We start from the raw sequence: 21,524 nt of genomic DNA, 5'->3' as shown, positions 1-21,524 counted from the left end.
CAGTTTTAGCGCTAACTTCAATGTAAAACAGGTCAAACTCGTCGCGCACGTTTTCGGCTGTCTCGGTATTTACTTGCCGGGCTCCGCAATCTGTTTTGTTCCCGACGAGAATAATCGGCATGTCACGACTGCATTTTTCGCGAACCATTGCCACCCACGTTCGTACGTTCACAAGCGAATCCCACGAAGTGACGTCAAACACAACAACCGCGCCATGAGTACCACGATAGTACTGGGGAAGAGAGCTGGCGGTGTCAAACTGTCCTGATGTATCGACGATTTTAAGAAACACAGATTTTCCTTTGAGTTGAAGTCGCTCGTTGAATTCGCCGTAACAAAGAGTTGGAGGTCTCCGGTCCTGACACGGGAGATTGGGCTGCACAAATTTTGTCGCAATGCTTGTCTTGCCGACCCCGGTATCACCCACCAGTACAACTTTGAACTCATAATCGAACTTGCTTTCAGGCATTCGATGGACGATGTGTTTGCCACGATGGCGTCCTTGCGTTTGAAGAAAATCATTGTTGTTCTTGTGGTTAGTGAGCTCTTCTGCCAGTTCACGGGCCGTGGGACGATTTTCGGGATTGTTTTCGAGGCAACGAAGGACGAGCAACCGTAAAGGATGTTCTACGTCAATTTCGTGAAGGTCTTCGCTCCGACGATAGCATTCAGGGACAATTTCTCCATCTGTTAACATCAATGAACAAGCAGACGAAAACAAATAAGTCAAGAAACTGCCGGATTTCCGGATATGTATCGCACACTCCCTAGTTTTTTTTTCAAAACCGGAGAGGAAAGCTGCTGTTCAAAAGGCTCTCGCGGGATAAGTTAAGGAAACAATGTTCACAACTGGACATACAAAAAAACACAAAGTCGTTTTATCAAGCCTTAAATTGACAAGAAATCAAAGAAGCCTTCCGGCGCGCGTGATCAATGTTGCTCCATGAGTTCCAGGATGCCAAGACCACATTCCTGATTTTACCAAGAGGCTTTAATGTCGAATATCACGGAGCTCCATTGCGTTTGAGGTCCATTTTTCTGTTGCATGATTACATTGTGACCATTGTTTTGCAAACTGTCCCGGAGAGCCTTCGTAATAGCTGCGTTTGAAACCCCAAATGCAACTGCAAAGCGACCTCAGATATTTTCTCTTCAACAATATGAAAGCGATAGTTCTCTCTCCCTCCATTTAATTCATGTAAGGCACCGTTGTTTTCAAGGCTTATCCAGGATGGCTTATATATCCGAGTTGAAGGCTACAAAAACGCTGTTCGCTCATTAATTCTTTTTTCTTTTTCAATTTATGTGCATTCTAATTCGGATACTTTGCTGAATGAAAACTGAAACAAAGAAATAAGGACAATTTTTTTTGGAGAGCTTACTAAAATGCAGAGTTTGAAATTTGAATCTCTATCACTACCGTACGGTGGCCCAGAAGGGACATGCTGCAAATTAAAGAGTTGCTGCAAATAAAATAAAGTTGCTGCATGCAAATTCAAAATAGTTGCTGCAAATTTACAAAACGAGTTGCTACAAATTAAAACATCAAAAGTATGCGCGCGCACTGAAGGAAGGGCAGGTACAAAACAAAGGTCACAGGTCACAGGCAGGAGCCCATCAAGGGCTCCTGTCACAGGTCATTGTTTTAACAATACAGAAAGTATCCTAAACATCTATTACAGCTAACCTTAGACCGAATTAGGCCCAATGTTAGCATTTTTAAACAGTTTGGGTTGTTTCTATATTGGTAAAAAATGACCTGTGACCTGTGACCTGTGTTCCGTACATGTCCTTCCTTCAGAGAGAGCGCGTACTTTTGATGTTTGAATTTGCAGCAACATTCTTTTAATTTGCAGAAACTATTTTAAATTTCAAGCAACTTTATTTTAATTGCAGCGACTCTAATTTGCAGCATGCCCCTTTTGGGCTACCGTAGTATCGCGCAGTTACTGCTGCTTGGTGTCAGGAATAAAATGACTGACGTCTTGCCTAGGGGAAGGGTCCTCTCATGGTCAGGGTCCTTGTTTAAATATCTTACTCTTTTCTACAAGATGTATGAAAATTGAAAATGTATTTCTCCCCCCCCCCCCCCTCCTGCACCCAACTTAGAAAAGGGTAAATAACACATAGTTCCATGAAATAACATATTTTAAAAATAAATAAGCGCACCACAAATAAAGTTGTCATCTTGCCCTCTCCTTCAATTCACATTAACCGATCGCTCACGAAAAACTTCCCACAACTAGAATAGGGAAATTAATAGACAGAAACAAATCTGCATTTCAAATACCGGTCAGCAAAAAACAAAGGAATAGCTTTGCAATTTCTGCAAGTGCGTTTTACATTCCACTTTGTCATATCCTGTGAAACAAAATTTAAGGCAATCCTTTTTCAGATCAGGAAAACCTATTTCTCATCTACTTTCATCACACTAATTCATGCGTTAAAGGTAGATGAGAAATACTTTTTCCTGATTAAAGTGATGTTAAGTATTAGTTTCTTGGCTTCGATAACCGAAATTTCACGAAATTTAAGGCTTTTTACCTCAAAAGTCATTCATTGGGTAAATGGAAGACTATTGTCACATAAAAAGAGATGGATTCCGGCAACGTGATAAAAATAACGCGATCTGATATCCTGAGAGCAACGACTCTCCACCGTTGCCGAAAGTTTCTAAAACTACAATCTCGCACAAAACTGTTGAGGCAGTGACTCTCTCTCCTTCCCACTCCCCTCCCCCCTCAGTCAATGTTGCTGAATATTGGTCATATGTTCTACAGTACATCTCCGACCAAGATAAATCAAAATTGGAGTTTGGGGGGAGGGGAAAGGGCCGCTTTTAAGAAGAACATTTGGATAATTTGTTGGAGTACCAAAAATCTCGCTTTGTGTCAACAGGTTTTGTCCGAGATTGTAGTGTCAAGGGGTGGAGTGGGAGGGGCTCCATTACCTTGAAGTTAGAGAAAATTTCTCGGTGATAAGTGGGAAAGGATAGACCACTGCGGGGGAGGGGTAAAGAAACTGGTGCTTACATATTTTAAGAATTACATTTAAAGCACTGCATTGTTTCTTTTTTTTCCTTATCTTTTGTTTCAATGACCTTCTGATAGCGTTAGCAACATTCAATTTATCTACAACACGTTTGCAAAGGTGAATTACGGATGATTACGTTCCCGTCACGCAATATAGTTCTTCTCGTTCGATTTTGGTTTTAAAATTATAAAAGATGAAGCCGCGGGTTTACGTAGAATTAACTACTCCACGCTCACCTTACGAATAATTACTCATGCGCAGCTAAGCGCATGAAAATGCCCTCCGTTTCTTGTTTTCCGTGTCACATTAGTGCATGGAAATTTATGCTTGCATACATTTACATATATGACTGTAACTTTACGTGGGGCGGGGGGTAGAGGATTATTCAAAAAAATTAATAGCTGCTGAAAAATGTATTGTTGAGTCAGAAAAATTAATAGAAAGACTTGAAAAGAAGTATTAGAGTCTTAAAATGTATGTATGCTTGGAATATCAGTCCATTTTGCATGACAAAATAAACAGTCGGTGTTTGAAGAAATCAACCATCCCTCTCATGTTTCAAGGCCTTAGGTAGACTTGCCACAATTCCACCTCACGAGAATCCCAGGAGAAATTGTTTTGGCGAGCAAAGCGTGATTTTTCGGACGCGAATCCACACGAGACGAAGGACTTTTGAAAGTCTAGCCCTTAAAATGTGTCATTTTCTCTTTGGATGTGCATGGTCGCGCTCGAATCATCGCATCTTGACTGTTCAAACTTTGTGATTGTAGTCGCGGTCGTACGGCCCGGGTCGTACGGATCGAGCTGTTAGAATAAATCTTTTTCGATTGTGGAGCCAAAGGTAAGTTGTTGACATTAAAGACAAAATTATATATTTTTTCTAATTTGTTTTACAAATAAACACTTTGCACGAGAGCGGGGATCGACATAAAGGTCAGGCAAACTGATCTCCATCAACAAGCCGGTCAAAAAACTGATCCGACTTTTAGCAATCTCAGCTGTTCTTAGAAGTACTGTTATTGTCAGTATGGGCATGCGAAGTCAAAATGGGGAATTGTTTCAACAATACAGACTAGTCGTTGATATGTATTCTGTTTATTTGGTGGCAAAGGAATTTAAAGGATGCTTCACTGAGGGGAAATTCTGGTTTTCTGTCTTACTTTTGTTTTATTTAGAGGCCATTTATTCGCCAGTATTGAAAAGTTTGGTTCACATTTATGAAATGTAACAAATTAATCATCTGTGGCTTTACAAAGATCTATTTGTATCGCTGTTACATTCGTGAGTTAATTCGACTCGCAAATGACGCACAAGCAACCCAGGTCCAGGAATTGTTGATCCAACTAAAACTGTTGCCGCACCATACAGTCAAGGTAATGTTGAAGTATTCGGTAAGGCAAATGCAGGCACACAACGTGTGGCAATGTCTCCGTTCAGCAATTGCTTAAAATTTCAGGAATCCAATAACCTCTTCAGCTGACTTGGTTCAAAATATAAACATTGGGAATAATATGTATTCATGCAAACAGGGACTCCTATTTTTGACAGAGTTGCCTGTTATGGTTATAACTTAAAGCTACATTAACTATCAGTCGACTTACAGTGATAGTTATAGTGGTTTGCTAGTGCACTTCCTCTAATTGCAGACTTTCCTTGTGTTATATCAATGTTAGCTGCCTTTGATTCTTCGCTTATGGATAATTATCATGCATGTATTTTAACAGTTGAACTTTACACAGTAGCAATATACTGTCTGCCTAATGTGAGGTGTAAAATTTTTGATTCTCATGGCACAGAGATTTATTAGCCGGGACCCATTTGCAACATGTACTTCAATTGAAATAGATTCATTAATGAATTTGGTACAACATCTTCAGAATATATGTGCACAATCATCTGTTACTTATGAGATTAAAATGTGTTAACATTATTAAAATGTAAAGCAACAGTGGAAGCATTGTTCATTCATTATATGTTCAAAACTAAAATTTTAGACCCTAGGAGCACTTAAAATAATGATGTTTATCTTTGTTCTTGCAAAGAAATCAATGTTCTGCTGTGTCATTTTATTCTATTTGTTTTTCCACCTCAAAGTCTCGTAACTATTGCACCTCTCAAACAGTTGATAGTATCATTGAGAATGGAAGAGCAATATTATTTATCAGAAATGTTACTCCAGCAAAATATGTTGTTATTTCTGATTTTCTAAAGAAATTAGACGTAGCCCGCTGGCCATGTAAAAGTTACTCATAGAGCAAGATGTCACAATCTGCACTAAAAAGGATTAAAATTGTTGCAAATTGATTGCAAGAGCACAAACGACCCTCTCTTTTCCATTGCCTGGTCCTGAAAACTAATATCATGGGAGGGGAGGAGAGGGAGAGTGTAAGAATATCTATATTTTCTTACCTTCAGTACGCAACTCGGATATTCTTATTGAAGGATGCCCAACAATAACTTCCAACATAACGACACCAAATGAAAAAACATCTGCTTTTGGACCGTACGTGATCTTTCTGCAACTAAAAAGGTACTTTCCAAATGTCTCTGGAGCGCGATATGCCAGTGTCCCCGGGTTAGCGGAAGCAGCCATCTCTCCGCAGGGAAAACATCTTGCTAATCCAAAATCAGCGATCTTTGCTCGCCTGTCGGCAGTTAACAAGACATTTTTGCAAGCGAGATCGCGGTGAACGATAAACCTAGGTGAGTCGTGAAGGTAACCAGGACGTAACATGTCGATAATTTCGATAGTCGATAAAAGTCGATCGTTGTTGATCAAATTCGATACTAATCAATCGACAAATATCGGATGTCGATAAAAGTCGATCACACATTTTTTTGTGATTATCGACTTTGATCGACTGTGATCGACTTTGATCGATTTCAATCGACAAGTATCGGAAATACAAAAAAAAAAGGTTTATGGCGGGAGACGAGGCTACAGTTGCCAAGCACAGTTTACTGAAGCAGGATTGGCTATGCCAAGACTTTATTTTACCGATTTACATTGTAATTGGAACCTCAAATAAACCTGAATAAACACAGAGAAATTACCCTTTTCTGCTACATGCTTCTAAATTTCTAAATTTTGCCCGCTCCGTCTCCCGAATGATCACTTTGACTCGCGGAAAGAAGGGGCCCTAGGGACTAGGCTGGTTTCGAGTTATGAGTTATGCTACAGGACACGAGTTAGCTCAGCAGTCTCAGCAGAGCTCAGCTGACACTAACTGATCATTTCTCAAGGTAATTTAAACATTCGATTTTGTAATGAATGACAGACCCCTTGGTTGTTCAGTTTTTTATTCAACTTTATTGCCATACGGATTTACGTGAAAGCTGTTTACATTTTCGTGGGCGATTGAAAAATGTGTCAGCATTTTTGTCGATAAAATCGATATTCAGTGGAAAATCTTGTGATTATCGACTTTTATCGACAAGTTAAACTTGTCGATTGACAATTATCGACAAATATCGAGTATCATCGACTTATCGACTACGTTTTCGATGATCGACTTTGATCGACATGTTACGTCCTGAGGTAACTCAGTCCTTGGGCAACATCAAGCATGATACTGACTGTATCGCGAAAGGAGACGTTTCGTTTAGATTTCTCGATGAATCGCTTCAGATCTTGGTCCAACAGCTCGGTTACAAGTATTGTCGATTCGTTAGATTTCGGTGAATCCTCAGGTAAAACAACGGTTAAATATTGAACAACATTGGGGTGATCCAGTTTGCTCAAAAGTTTCCAGTCCTCGCAATATTTGATGGCTTCCGGCCTCCGCAAAACATATGGATGGAGTTTCTTCGCAGCCACATGTTTGTTCCTCCACACCGCCCGATACACCACAGCGTAGGACCCCTTGCCAATTTCCTCCAGAAGCTTTAATTCATCGTTCGAAGAAGTATTTCCCATCTGCAATTTTAAAAACCACTCGAAGGTTAATACGTTGCAGTCGAATCAAGAGAACATTGCGTTACAACGAAGGCAGCCTCGTCTTGATGTTAGCTTGGAACCATTCCGTCCCTGTCAGTATATTTATGCCAGGCCCGCTAGATATGAAGTGATAGCCATATGAAGTTATATCCAGCAAGCCCGGGTAGAATAATTGTTTTATTTACTAGCAATAACCATGAATTAGTAAAGTGCGTTGGATGTCTATTAAAATAATGTTTTATATTGTACTGATTGCCCAGAAATATTCAGGGAAAGTGGACTTGTTGAGTGCTTTCTGCAGGCATAAACCACTGAGTTGCAAACTTAAGTTTACACAACAACGTTAACAAAGTTTTATAGCTCAACATCTCGGTAATGGACTTGATTCAACAGCGACGGCCAAAACGATCACGAATAGAAGAACAAATTTGAACAAAAGGACATACTGTGTTAAACAGTACTGAGTTCAATAAGTTTCAAATCAATAAGCTTGAGTAACTCTCACACAACTCAACATGTTCATGTATTGGTGGTGAACTCAGCAACTTGAAATAATCTGCATTCATCTTATCAATACTCAATAGCCCACGAAGTGAATATATTGCACGAGTCTCAAATTTTTCCACGCAGAGAGAACTTTAATCTCCTGTGAAAAGCAGCTGAGTTGACAAATCACAACTCCGCCTCGGCATCGTTACCGGCACGAATTGCCTTGCGGAGGCCACTTGCAGCGTCTGTTTCCTACAAAACACACCACTAATCATAACAACTTTATTTAAGTGACAATGGATTTAGCACAAGAACACTAATTGGGGACACTAACGGAATTAACTCAAATCAAATCAAATCTTAATTTATCAAATCAAATCAAATCAAATATTCGTTTTTGTGGAGAGGAGAAAACCGGAGTACCCGGAGAAAAACCTCTCGGTGAAGAGTAGAGAACCAACAAACTCAGCTTTCTGATGTTCTGATAAGTAGCTTTACTCATATTTGCAAGTAATACTTCGAATAAATCAACACAACTTCACTTACCTTTAAAAAAGGACGGTGCCTACTATTGTTATTGCGCATACGTTTTGCGCATCCCCAGATACTCCGATTTCCTGTCAGTGATGCTTTCTAATGCAGGGATATTTTTGCGCGGTTTAAAACTTGCAGAGAAAGTAGATCTTTGTAAGTACTCTTGGAATCCAAAATGAAAATTGGGGTAACCATGCATCTTTAGAGATAATTGAGCTCCAATTTGAGAAAGAACGCCATTCATTGCTTTGTATTGTAGAGCTTTTTACAAATATTGTTCATGAATTATCTTTGAAAAATACGTGGTTATCCCCTGCCCAATGTTCTTTTTGGATTTCAATAACACTTGTGAAGATCTACCTTTCCTGCATAATCACAAATCGGGGCAAAAATACCTTTGAATTAGTAGGCACCGTCCTTAAGAAAACAGCGTAGAAAACGGCCGAGCAACCAACAGGCTGCAAAGGACATGGAAATACGGAGATCTTTTACCGCTTTGATTTGTGCATGCGGACATTGCGATTCAAAACCCATGTCAAGGCATGACAAATTCACAATGACATCAGATCGAGGTGATGTGCCTGTCGGCCAGCCAGTCCAAGATGGCGTCCAAACCCTGAAATCGCGTGGCATCACGATCGATACCCACGAAACATATCCGCGACATATTCGTAAAGCGACCCGAATAAAACTCCATGATGTTCCCGGGGGGGTAGCTAGTATTGTCGACTAAAGCATCGATTTCTGCCTCGGACAATTCCGGTCAAAACGGCTTTTGTCGGCCATTTTTTCTCAGAGCTGCAAAAAAATTTTCAGTTCATTTTATTGCTGACGCGTTCCTTGACATCACGTATATGAACTGATAGCCTGTGCCCGGCGAGCCAATGAAAATCCTGGAAATCTGATATCTGTAGTTCAGTTTTTAATAAAGGACATTATTATTCATTCAGAATATTTCCCCGTTTCTGATTGGTTAAAACCAGACGCATAATTCACCATAACCAGCTGCTGCTGCTGACGTCAAAAGTGCAGCCCGCTGCAGATTATTGAACCGATGACGTCAAAATGACGTCAAAAGTGCAGCACGCTGCAAATTATTGAACCGTTGACCGAAAAAAGCTGGGGACGAGATTGTGTTATTTTTGTTCAGCAGAAAAATGGCTGACGCGTTAATTTCCAATATTTTGAAACTCTGCCTACCCCCTCTTTCGCGTTAATTTCCTTTACTGGGAATCAAGTTCCCTTCAAATCGCGTTAATAGGCTACTTTCGATATATTAAAATTCAGCTTGATAGTGAGGCTTAGAGGACACAAACAAAAGAAATGAATAAACATGTTTATCCAGTCTCCTTTGTTTGTGTCCTCTAGGCCTCGCTGCCAAGATGAATTTTAACATATCGAAATTGATCTATTGAAGTCGCGTTAATTTCAAATTCGTTAATAAACACGAGCGTTAATTTCCTATAATGAGATAATTTCGGGGATCGCGGTATAACACATCAGGAGGATTTCCTTCAATAAAGTAACCAATATCCGTAGCAGGACCACTCTTGCAATTTTCGCGATTTAGGAATCAAAAACTGAACGAGACAGTATAAAACACCAGCAAAAAAAATGCCTTCTGGGTCAAAAATTGCAAATCACAAACGAGATTAATATGAAATGAGGCAAAAACTGTGCATAAGTTTTAAAGTCAAGAATTTGTAAATTTCTTCCTTGTCGATGCACTATGAATGACGCATAACCGAAATAAAACATCACCCATAAGCGAGTGATTACACGCCCCTTTTTCCCGCTACACGCGAGTTGCCACTCGTGCGCGCGTGACATGATCTCGCGATTTGTCGTATGATTTTGATGGTTTACTTTACTTATTCACCGGGATGAAAAAGCCTGACGGTTGCTTATACTCAACGAAAAACGATGGCAAACTTCTTGTTAAGTAATAAAAGGAAAGACGAGGACCAAGGCCAATGTGCTCCAAAATACAAACAGGAGAACGCAATTCTGTCGCAATGAATGGTTTAGTTTCTCGTGACGCTGCCTCGGTGGCGAGGTCAGCACGAAAATTTGGTTTTACCAAAAGAGCTTACAAAGGCTAATTAATCACCGTAAGAAAGATTTGTGAGTTGACGTTTCGTGCTTTAAAACGAACTAATTCTGTTAGATGAATGCTCTGATGTGGTGAGCAATAGACCTATTTTACAGTTCTAGCTAAGTTACCTGGCCTACGAATGGAAGCGAGGCTCCCGGTGACCCTGTTTTGATACAAACCTCCGTGCTTTTGTAATGTTAATACGGACTAATTAGAATTACAACAACACAATTTGCATGATAAAAGCAGTCGGGGCTGTATCAATGCAAGGTCACCGGCAACCTCGCAGCCATTCATAGGCTAGGTCGCAGAGCAAACAACTGTAAAATGGCCTATTGCTTATGTTACCATAATAAGCGGTGATAGAGCAGTTTTCAAATGACTGTCGAAAGTGGCATTGCGCGATTGCAATTGCTACGCTTAGTGATTGGTTTAAAAATCTCGCGCCAGTTTATCAACCAATGAGAAGCTAAGGAAAACCAAAACCAATCGCGACTTGCACGCACGATTTATCCCTCGCTTTGAGCAAGTTACATGGAAATGCTGCGAATTTGAATTGGCTCATTGCGCTGTTGGCACCTGCTTTGATTGCTAGGGGTGGCGAATGGTAAAATCCGAGACTCGCCGAGACGCCGAGATCCTAGTTTAAAATCCGAGCCCGAGACTCCTTGGGTAAAAGTTTCGAGATTCAAAAAAGGTAAAAACAAACCATGCAAAAACGAGACTTCGAGACTTATCAAAAACGCTTTCGAGATCCTGCTAAAATTTTCCGACACCCTCGTTTTTCGAGGTACCATTCGCCACCCTATTGCTCGAAGTAATTACTTCGGTATTTGTTTTACGACACTCAATTGAAAACCGCTCTAACCATGCAAATGTGCAAAGAATGATTAGAATGTCAATTAAGGTGATAAAAACTGTATAAATGTGATTGTGCAGAAAATAAAACTTCAGTTACTTCAAATACTCCTGGTATCACATGTGGTACTCTGTATGCGAAGTCAGTTGCGACATTACAAAACTCTACAGATTCGCTTTCACGAAGGGCTAAAGCTCGAAACGTCAGCTTTATTCAATCTGTTACCCTCGTAAAATGGACTGGATAATGCAATTCGAGATTTTTGATTGGCTTAGCCATCATGGGTTATGAGCCATTATACCATGATCTACAAACACGGCCAATCTCCACCCCATGCAGAGATCTACTCCTGACTGAGGGAGAGAAGAGCTTTGGGGAACCCTAAAACAAAGTGTCTTCTCATGGGTTTTCGTCTCTAATTGGTTCATTCATGTTGGAACGAGGAGTAAGCAGGCGCAGTAAGGTTCAAATAGACAATTTTTGGCCATAAGAACCTTACGGCGCATGTTCTCCTACATAGAGTTTCCCAGAGCCTTGGGTCGATCCGAGGCTCTGGTGACGAGAATGCAGAACGGCCCGCTGTACGGCCCACAAAAGTTGAAACTTTCATAAAACATTCTCTTGCTAGTTTTTTCTGCCGATTTTGTTCTATAAACTTGTAAAACAGTTTGAATCATGCTATAAACTTTTTCAAAAGCTAAGATGATTTACTACTTTTTCGGATTTTGGCCGAATGTTTGTGGCAGTTGAACCTTTCATTTGACTTCAACTACTATTGTAGTTTCCCATCCGGCATGCGTGATTACCGAACTTATAGTACGGACCTCGAACTCGCTTAAGATGTATTAATCTCGTACCCAGACTTCCCACGGTCAGAGAGATTAAAGAGATTAAAGAGGTAATTTCTGGGTACGAGATTAAAGAGGTAAGTAATACAAGCAGCATTGGTATTTTTCGTTGTACTAACACGAATAATAAGAAGCAAACTTCAGATTGAAGGCAGACAAGAGAATATGAGGTGAGAGAGCGAATCCCTGCGCTCCAGGACAATTATTTGAAATCTATTTTAGATCGCACCCCCCGCTGCGAAGGTTACTTTTATCTGTTATTACCATGGCCGCGCGGTCCACTTTCACACCAACTGACCAATAAGGTGTCGTCTTTGAAACAACCACACAGTATAGATTACATATAGATTTCAATACTTTAATTTTCATCAGAATAGGGCCAAATATGGCGGACTTGCTCTCCTACCCCATATTCTCTTTAGGCAAATGAATAAAAAACGGCCAACGAGTTGGTTTTTGTGGATATAAGCGTTTCCAAACAAAATACTGTATAGTGTCTTTTTTAGATGGCTTTCCTGTTGCTATGGTGACCCATTTCACCACCGTGAGTTCCTTTGGTGTCTCATGTACTGGGTACCACAACATTGCCGTTATGTTAACAAGTGTTCCAAAGTCATTCCTTGAAATAAGACACTCTCTTGCAATTATTGAAACTGGTTTGAGCCACTTAAATTAAACAAACTCGTATTGTTCGATGCCAATTTTTTTCCACTCTCTTTGACCCATATACAGTCAGGAGATTTCTGGGTGCATTTAACGATTACACACAGAAGAATCCAGATCTTGTAGCTTGTGGGGACTGTGTATGTAAAGAAACCCAACTAAGAAGTAGGTCACAAGTTGGCTATGATGGGATTGATCACCACCAAAACCAAATCAAGTTGATTCTCAGAGCGGGATCAGAGGCGCGTTTCTCGAAAGTCCCGAAATTTTACTGGCCATTTTCGGGTGTCACAATGGGGCCTGCTTCTCGAAAGTCCCGAAAACTTTTCGGGCCCGAAAAGCCATTTGTGAAACTGACAACCGCTCGTTTTGGAAAGTCAACCTTTTAACATGTTTTAAAGGTAATAAAAAGAAAAATGCCTGTGAAGTTTGATGACTTAAATTCCCTCCGTTCTTGAGATACAAAGGAAATTGTGACACCCGAAAATGGCCCGTAAAGTTTCGGGACTTTCGAGAAACGCGCCTCTGACCCGAAGCAGCCGGAAGCATGAGATCCAATGCCTCAATGGAGCCTCAATAGCTTAACCACGTCGCCTAGTTTAAAGGGAACCTCCAAGCGCCCTAACCACTGGACCACACATGGAAACCAAGAGATATCTTCATAATCTCTTGGTTTCCATGTGTGGTCCAGTGGTTAGGGCGCTTGCCTTGAGATCCGGGGATCCCGGGTACAAGACACGACCGTTCTCACCACTCGCTGAATTTGTTCCTGGTTGTCCCTGATTCAACTTTTCAGATGCACTTGTAAATAGCCAACTGGTCTGCCTCCGGCCAGTTGGGATTCTTAACAGTTGTTGTTGAATGTTCTGTTCTGTCGTGATTGTGTTTCATTGGCCCTGAGTGGTATGTATAGACGCGCGTCGATTCAAGCTACCTGAAGGACGATTTTTCCAAAAAATTCCACCTCAGCTGGCATAATAGGGCATCGACCACAAAGGTCGAAAGGCGATTGTGAGTGCCTAAATTTTCAAGCAAAGAATTGCTCTCTTCTTCGCCTGGATTATTTCATTAGGTAATGCATTTTTTTCGTTACAGATCTTCTAATTTTAGGGGACGTTTGTTAAAACAGTGGAGGTTCCCATTAAAACTGTTCTGGCTTTCCAGGTATACTCACTTTTCTATATCAAAACACAACAGCTGCGTTTTCCGTCCGAGTTAGCTGCATCTTTCTTGTTACTTTGTGATGTCTCTTTACCGTTTGATTCCTCACCAGTAGAGCTCGCCCCCTCCAGAATGATAACACCTGGATCAATAACCTCATGACGAGGGGACCGCTGGCGTTCAGCAATTAGATTCCTTTCTATCGGATCCTCCGCCGAAAGTGTGCTTCGCAGCGAAGAAAGAAGCAAGCTCGCCTCCGGCGAGGATCCCAGTAGGTTTTCCCGCTCAATCATTAAACCTATGAGAACGGAAAATATTTCGTCGACATTCTCTCGGGACTTCGCGCTAGCCTCGATGTAGAACAAAGTTTCGTTAGAAGCAAAATTTTGGACTTTCATTGAATCAACCCACCTCTCCGACTCGTCATTTTTGTTTCCAACGAGTACAATTGGTAATCCCTCATTGCATTTCTCCTTCACAGCTTCTAGCCACTTTGACACCTCTAAGAAAGATACTTGGGAAGTGAGATCAAAGACAATAACCACGCCCTGGACGCGGCGGAATATCTGCGGAACAAAGTTGGCCGTAGGGCTGAACTTGTGGCCGCCAACATCTACAAGGTGAAGATGGACAGACTTATTTCGGAAGCGTAGCCGCTGAAAGTGTTCCTCGGAAACGATGGTGCTTGGGACTGGTACATCAAGGAATGGACTATCGGGGTCTAGGAAACGAGAAAGAAGCGAAGTCTTTCCAACGCCGGACTCACCCAAAACCAAAAGCTTGAATTTGTGGTCAGACTGAATAGGCGACGTGAGCCCGATCTTTTCAACAGCAGGGTTACCAGAGATTTTCCCTTCAGTAGTCTTAGATAATTTTAGCAAGGCTTTTACAAGGTCAGCCGCAGTTGGTCTTTCGTCGGGTATATTTTCAAGGCACTTGCAAACAAGGCTGTGGAGGGGATGGCCAGGACCCATTTCTTCAAGATCCTCGCTCCGTCGAATGTATTCTGGAACAATTTCGCCGTCTAAAAAAAATCAACGGAAATTGTTAAAGTTTCGTTGCTATTATGTTTCAGGCTTTAAGTGGAGAGCTTCCTTTGTCCTACAGGCAACCTGCGCCAGGGAGGACATGAATTCGAAATCCAGATCAAATTTTTGATGTCTCTGGCAATAACTACACCGGCGGTGAAGTCTTTGTGCACACACAACCTTCATTAAAAGGAGTTGGTCAGTGTGGCTGCCATCCAGGTAAAACGCACCTCTAATCTCCTTTCCTTTCTTCTTGTAGAGACCTGTAGAAGATGTACCTTACTCTGATACTGTGACAGAGCCGTTATCAAACACGGTTCCTTCTTTTTAGATCATACAGAATGTTCGTGATCGCCATCAAATATTGCTCACGAATCTTTGGACAATTTTGAGGCATATCACCCATTTTTATGCAATCAAATAGACGCCCAGACGAAGTCATGTTAAAAAAAACCGATTTTTTTTTAAATTCGTTTAACAAAGGAATTTCTATAAAATTTCTTCGCAACTCAGATAAACGATTTGCAATGAATCGTGCTTCGATGATTGATTGACTGAAAGCAACTTCTGCACGACTTTGTGGGACCAATGAATGGTTCATTAAGAAGTAGAACTTAATAGATCTTAATACCTTTGTAGGGAAAAATCAGGAAGAGGTACCTACATGTCACGTACTACAAACACCCGAGTGCGTGACCATTTGTTTACTTAACATTGCGTGACTCAAATGATATGTATTTGCACTCAAAAGTCTCAAAACCGAACGAGAGAAACAACCTAGAAACCTAATAACTCATTAAATGGACGACTGGCCGTAAAATATACCAAAAAAAATTTCAACGCATATAGTAGTAAACGAATTGAAACGAAATACCTTCGAGAACTGGGTCAGGTAAATTTCGTTCTGGGAGATGACCGATAATCGTCTCGAGCATCAGAGCGCCAAAGGAAAATATGTCAATTTTCTCTGTGTAAATTACTCGACCATCTCTCCGTCCTTTTTGAGTCATCTTGGAGTAAGTCTCTGGAGCTGCGTATACCGGTGTACCAGGCACTGCCGTGGCAAACATTGCACCATGAGGAAATACCTTCGCCAATCCTAAGTCTGCGATCTTCGCGTGCATTGCTTTCGTTAGCAGGATGTTTTTGCTCGCCAAATCGCGGTGTACAATAGGATCTTTAAGAGAGTGTAGATACTGCAGACCCTCTGCAATGTCAAGCATGATCTTGACAACGTTTGAAAAGGCCACTTTTGGTTTGCTCTCGGATCGCTGAATGTGCTTAGCCAAGTCACAATCTAACAGCTCAGTGACAATAATCGGTGTCTCTGGAACTGGAGGCAAGATCACCGTGTAATATTGCACGATATTGGGGTGATTAAGGCCTTTGAGTAACTCCCATTCTGATTTATACTTCTTCAGGAAAGCTGCTCTGATGCGTCCATCGTAATCGCCTTCGAAGAAAACCGAGCGTATTCGTTTGGCTGCTACATTCTTCCTACACCACACTGCCTTGAAAACTTCTCCATACGAACCTTCGCCAATTTTATCTCCCAATTTTATCTCTTCGGCGGAAGAAGTGTTGCCCATAGCACTGTACAAGTAAAGTCGCTCTGACTCGGTGCAAAGTACAGGAGGTCGATCCCGGAAGTGCCTCTCCACTCGAATTATGGAGGGTAGGGTGAAGTTTGGGTTATTTTTTTGGGAGAGGGGTGGGGCGTGTGTTATTCCTTGCGATGTAGTAGAAGAAATTATTTCCTCATTATTCAGAAATGAAAATACATTGATTTTGATCGTTCCAGCCGTTTACTGGTCCTCGAGGAATTCCCAATTGCTAGACTCCCCGGCCGTTGCTGGGTTTAACAACGATTCCGAAAACATGTTGCGAAGAGTAAGGACGCTTTCCATTTGACAGAACTGACCGGCCAGACTAGAGATTTGGAAGGACTAACTCTACAACGCCTTCAAATTACCGGAAACACACTTCGAGGTTGAAATATTTACTCCTCCAGAATAATGCGAGATCTTATCAATGCAAAAAATTGTTGCAATTTCGTTGCAAACTGACAGGCCTCTGGCCGTCCAGTTCTGGCATAAGGAAAGAACCCTAAGTCATACATAAATAATCATAGAAACTGAAATTCTAATAAATAAGGCTTATTTTTTCCGTGGAAAACAGAAATTTATAGCCCATTTGATGCCCGATGGAAACAGATTACTGTCCTGAAACAGTCATAGAATTCCGAGTTTCAGGGGCCCTGGAAATGTGAGCGCTCAATCTAGAGTGGGTGGGTCAGACTGTTTTAAGTGGTCGGTGTCCCAGAAGAAATGTGGTATAATGCTAAGGAACAACTGAGCCACGAATGAACAGTTCTGACAACTTTATACTGCCGGAATCGGATATTTTTATGTCGTTTTGAAGTTGCAAAACAATGTCCCAGTACAAGGTTGAAAAGGCCGACATATACTTATCTCAGTGTTCGTGCCTTTGCTTTCGTCCTTTACTAAATATCGCTCAGTGTAACGTTCAATCGCCCTGAGAAGGACGCAAAAGGTCCACAATTGAGAACCTCGAAAATCTCAGTATGTTTACTAATTCATGTATAAGTACGGGAGTCATGCAAGACAGAGCGACACTAAATTAGCATTTAAGCACTGAATTTTCATTTCAAAACAAATTAACAACACTGACAAATGAAATACTTGATTAAACTACAACTGTAAAGGAAACTTTGCTGAAGTCATAGTTTACATATTACCGGTAGTTCATCAACACACGACCTTAATGAAATTAAAAGGCATCATGCTTTTTACACGGATTGATTACCACCGAAGACTTTTAAGACTTAGTGGCTTTGATAACGAGCCAGTTATGCTATTAGCCATCAAAAATTGGTAAATTCTTGGGTGCAACGGTGCTAATGATCCCATACGTTCTCCGGTTTTAAATTTCGAATTTTCAAAGAAATATCGGGTTCAAATTTTCAGAGAGTCGTATCTCATTATGTAACGCACTTTCAATATTCATTACTTTGTTCTCGGCTGACGGACTCAAAAACGATAGGCCTGTGCTAATGAGACATTCTCTTTCCCAGATGACACTCCAGTAGTGTAGCAGCTGCTCCAAAGATCACTGGCCATTGGTTTGCAACCCTTGCAGGAAACAATGATATGTCATTCTTTCTATTGTTTTAGCTATTGCTTGGGGTCAGGGTTGCAAACCAATGGCGAGTTATCTTTGGATCAGCTGCTACATCACTGTCCCAGATCCCATCGTTTCTATTAGCCAGCGGGGCTTTCGCACGCGAAAAGGAAGAACTGGTTTTCGTGCTCAGCCTTTAGCGGCTAAGAGAGCCGGGTGGCTCTGGGGACGAGAATGCTAATGAGGCAAGGAATGTGAACAATGATTTCCCTATTACTTGCAAGAAATAAAGAAACACCAGCAAGTTACTCAATTGTATACTGAGGCCGAATTCAGACAGTGAATGAGTGATGGTCTCGTATATGAGCCCGACCATTCTAAGAGCTTCACACAAGTCCTCTACCGTAGCTTCATCATGAAATATATCATTCAAGAGCTTATCTTCATCAATCAGACCCTTTTACAAAGTTCCCTTGAATAGGTTTTCTGATTCAGAATCTATCTTCATTCGTGGATTTGGCCTTTCCTTCGACCAGTGATCTATCTCTATTTCAGTCCTACACACAGTAGGATAATCCCAAAAGACTAAGCGGATCCGTTACTATATTGTTATACTGAGCAGTTCGATCGGTATTAGCAAAGTTGGTGGCAAGTACTTGAGATTCATATATGCATGCAGCTTCAGTAGTCTCGCGTAAACCAAGTTCTGTTGTAAGGGAACTGTATATGTCTTGGAATCAAATACTAAGTTCCGAACTCTTCAAACTATGCAAACACGGAAAAAGTCTTCTAATGATTTTATAAAATAATTATAACGTCCTCTGGGAAAGTCAAGAGCGTGGCGTGACAGCCATGATCATGTACTGTCATGCACACACGCCTAATTGACCAATGAAAGCACGTGTACTCTTTAAGATTTTTATAATGCAATATGTGGAACAGCAACAACAACAAAAATGCGGTCACTATGCAGAACTTTTGCGATCCGACGCTTCCTAACTTCTTATTCAAAAACTCATCCAGAAATAGCTTGGTCACTCTGAGAAAATTTCTTTGTGCATGTAAGGTTTTTCAAGACTAGAGGGGTTTGAAAAAAAAGTCGATCACTGCTTCGCTGATATGGAAGCTTTTCTGTCTTCGGAAATATTGCACTGTCTACTTGATTACAGCGTCGAGATGCCCTTGCGGAAACACTTTACTGCACCAAAATATATCCCATAGCTTTAATATGCTTGTCTTGAACAGCCTCGTTTCCACACGAATTGGTGGTGTCGTGATAACCTCCAGTGCCAAAGCCGAGTCTTGAGTCACAAGAATCGCAGTTGGCCCCGTTGTTACGAACAACGCCAATTCTTGCTTTGGAGCTTCCGGTAAAGCTACACTGAACGTTAAAACCCTCCATTAGACAAGCACCAGTTTGTAAGGAAGCCTGTGGACCAATTAGCTTCTTCCATTCAGCCAGGCCAAGTGGTACGTTGTGATATTGCCCATCGGCAATCAGCGAAAAGAGAGAATGAGCGCTTTTGTTAATCACGACGAAATTTGGGTATTGTTCGGCAGAGATCTTCATACCGACACAGATCTTGTTGAAGGGTGTGTTCCAGTAGGTTGGTAACTTTGTTTCTTGAGTGTCGAATCCAGTCTGTCCTCCAGAAAGATTGTAGGATTTCTTGTTGCTCCAAAAACTCGAATTGTAGAGGAAGGTTTGCTGGAAAAAAAAAGCAAGCAAAGAAACTTTCATAAAAAGGGTCAGACATTCAAGTTACGTTTTCGCCATTATGGCCGATTAAGCAGGCGTTTAACTCGTTTCGAGTACAAATAGCTTTGGAGTCATCGTTTAATTCGGGACTTCAAATAAGTAAGCAACTCCCTAATTGCTGATTGCATTAGCGATCAGCAAAATTAGGTTTGACGGTTGTACCAGAAAAGAGTTCGTCATTTAAAATCAGAATGGACAATAGCCATAACAATAACAACAACAACAATAAAAATATCAAAACTAAATATAAAAAAACGACCATATATTAAATTTAAACCAAGAGTGAGATTTACCCAAATTGACCTAGCCACCGTCAGTGTCAGAAAAGTGTATATATTTTTAAACTATGTTTTGCGGGAAAATAAGCAATAGACCAAATTGGCCAACTCAATGTTGTACTCAATTCAAACCCTTTGGGAATAAAACGTTTTGTTCCAGGTATTTCATATCATTTAAATGTGAATACTAGTACATTATAATGCAAATGAAATATACAAAGAATCTTACCTTGAGTAGATTTGAATTGGGTATTGAATTGAATTGAGTTAGCCGATTTGGTCTGTTGTCGGTTACTGTCGGTTACAGTCGATCACGGCAGAAGTACCTGGTTTATCATTCCACGTGCACTTGTAAATAGTCAACTGGTTTTCCTCTCTAAAAAGCTGTCCTTTTGTTCTGTCCGTTTCATTGGCCTTGAAAAACCCCTATTGGGAGTGGTCAATCAAGTATGTATGCACTGTATTACAATAGGCAACTAGTTCATATTCAGCGCAGTGACTGGCTGATTCCGACCTACTTCAAAAGACGAAAACGACGATTGGAATTTAACTTCAAGTCAGAGTTTCTACGATTTTGGCCTGCGCAGAGACAGCCAAAAATTTGTCTGAGTTCGCACAATGGCATGTTTGTAAAAGGCGAAATGATCAACGATCCGTGAAACAAAGGCAAGTTGGAGTAAATCACAATATAATACCTCGTTTCCATCAATCTTCATCACCAGTGTCCATCCTCCAGCTCCGCACCCGAAATCTCCCATGTGACATAAAACGGAAGTCAGGCCAGAGTCAAAGTGAAGTGTGGCAAGCACGCTTGTGTTAAATCTGTAAATTGGACACGTTAGGAATTAACGATGTATCCAATAATCGCGTTTTGAAGGGTTAAAACACCCTAATTTGAAGAAAATATGTTGAGTTCATAAGTGGAAACTGTAATTACTTCCTTGGGGGTTTGCAATATACTTTGTGTAAAACAAAAGAAAATGTCACACGAGGTTTTATTCAATGCCAGTGTTTTCCCAGATTGAAATTGGAGCATGTGCATGCAAATTTGGCGCCTTAACCGCTGAACCAGACTGCTTCGTCAGTGAATTAATACTACAGTACTGGAGCCATGGTCAAGTTGGTATCTATTAGTTCACTTTGTATGTATTTTTTTTTTCTCTCTTTTTCTTTTTTGTTGAGGTGATCCACTAGATTAGCCACTGCTACTTGGATGATCCCAACTCACTCATTATCTAGAAAGTTGTACTTAACTTCATGACTTTTGTTGTTTGTAAATCTCAACTTTTTTATTTGTTGTTTTGAGCTGATTTAAATAAATTATTTGATCTGATCTGATCTGATCTGATCTGATCTGTTTAGAGCATTGTCTTCTATCAAGCTCTGTGTGGAAACTTGGCATCTGTTGGTTAATTTTTAAAGTCCTTTTGCGACAATCACCAATTTACTTTGTCAACAAAGAAGAAAGAATATTGGACCGCAAATGATCCCGAAAAAAAAGTAAGGAATGGCATGGAGGGTGGAATGGTCTGGACAGAGAACTAATGTGAAGAGCGCTTAATTTTAGTAAAAATCACTTTAAATGGCTCATACAGCTGGTTTCTGTCTCATTATAGTTTTCCAGAAAGACTGAATTTTGTTTCTTACTACGCTGTTATAAATTTGCCACATTTAATTATCGGATGTAGTCGAAGAAATG

General features: G+C 40.8%; 3 protein-coding genes across 5 annotated transcripts in view; all 3 read right to left on the bottom strand.

The window, feature by feature from the left end:
* The window catches only part of LOC137979085 (uncharacterized), a 9,003-nt gene extending 944 nt beyond the window's left edge, over positions 1–8,059 (bottom strand). The window contains exons 1-4 of the mRNA XM_068826257.1: positions 8,006–8,059; positions 6,577–6,949; positions 5,443–5,754; positions 1–687 (exon numbers count right to left, since the gene is read on the bottom strand). The exon at positions 1–687 is cut by the window's left edge and continues 944 nt beyond it. Of these exons, the coding sequence (XP_068682358.1) occupies positions 1–687; positions 5,443–5,754; positions 6,577–6,949; positions 8,006–8,044 (1,411 nt within the window). The 5' untranslated portion in view covers positions 8,045–8,059. The remainder of the gene's footprint in view (positions 688–5,442; positions 5,755–6,576; positions 6,950–8,005) is intronic.
* A 1,380-nt stretch (positions 8,060–9,439) lies between these two features.
* Positions 9,440–16,287, bottom strand: LOC137979083 (probable serine/threonine-protein kinase drkB). Of its 3 annotated transcripts, none has more exons than XM_068826255.1 (3): positions 15,522–16,287; positions 14,031–14,643; positions 9,440–12,594 (listed from the first exon to the last, which is right to left on the bottom strand). In XM_068826255.1, the coding sequence occupies exons 1-3, from the start codon at positions 16,234–16,236 to the stop codon at positions 12,549–12,551; spliced, it is 1,374 nt and encodes a 457-aa protein (XP_068682356.1). In that variant the 5' UTR covers positions 16,237–16,287; the 3' UTR covers positions 9,440–12,548. The 3 variants fall into 3 exon arrangements, with proteins under 3 accessions (XP_068682356.1, XP_068682355.1, XP_068682357.1); XM_068826254.1 differs by having other exon boundaries at positions 9,443–12,594; positions 13,633–14,643; XM_068826256.1 differs by lacking the exon at positions 9,440–12,594 and adding an exon at positions 13,767–13,917.
* Positions 16,288–17,919: 1,632 nt separating this feature from the next.
* On the bottom strand, positions 17,920–20,609 carry LOC137978973 (uncharacterized skeletal organic matrix protein 5-like). The gene is made up of 2 exons (XM_068826106.1): positions 20,521–20,609; positions 17,920–19,496 (listed from the first exon to the last, which is right to left on the bottom strand). The coding sequence occupies exons 1-2, from the start codon at positions 20,581–20,583 to the stop codon at positions 18,984–18,986; spliced, it is 576 nt and encodes a 191-aa protein (XP_068682207.1). The 5' UTR covers positions 20,584–20,609; the 3' UTR covers positions 17,920–18,983.
* Positions 20,610–21,524: the final 915 nt, after the last annotated feature.

The sequence above is a fragment of the Montipora foliosa genome, chromosome 12 (assembly GCF_036669935.1).
Source record: "Montipora foliosa isolate CH-2021 chromosome 12, ASM3666993v2, whole genome shotgun sequence".
Lineage (NCBI taxonomy): Eukaryota > Metazoa > Cnidaria > Anthozoa > Scleractinia > Acroporidae > Montipora > Montipora foliosa.
The sequence above is the reverse complement of the archived record's forward strand: the minus strand, read 5'-3'. Positions and strand labels throughout refer to the sequence as shown.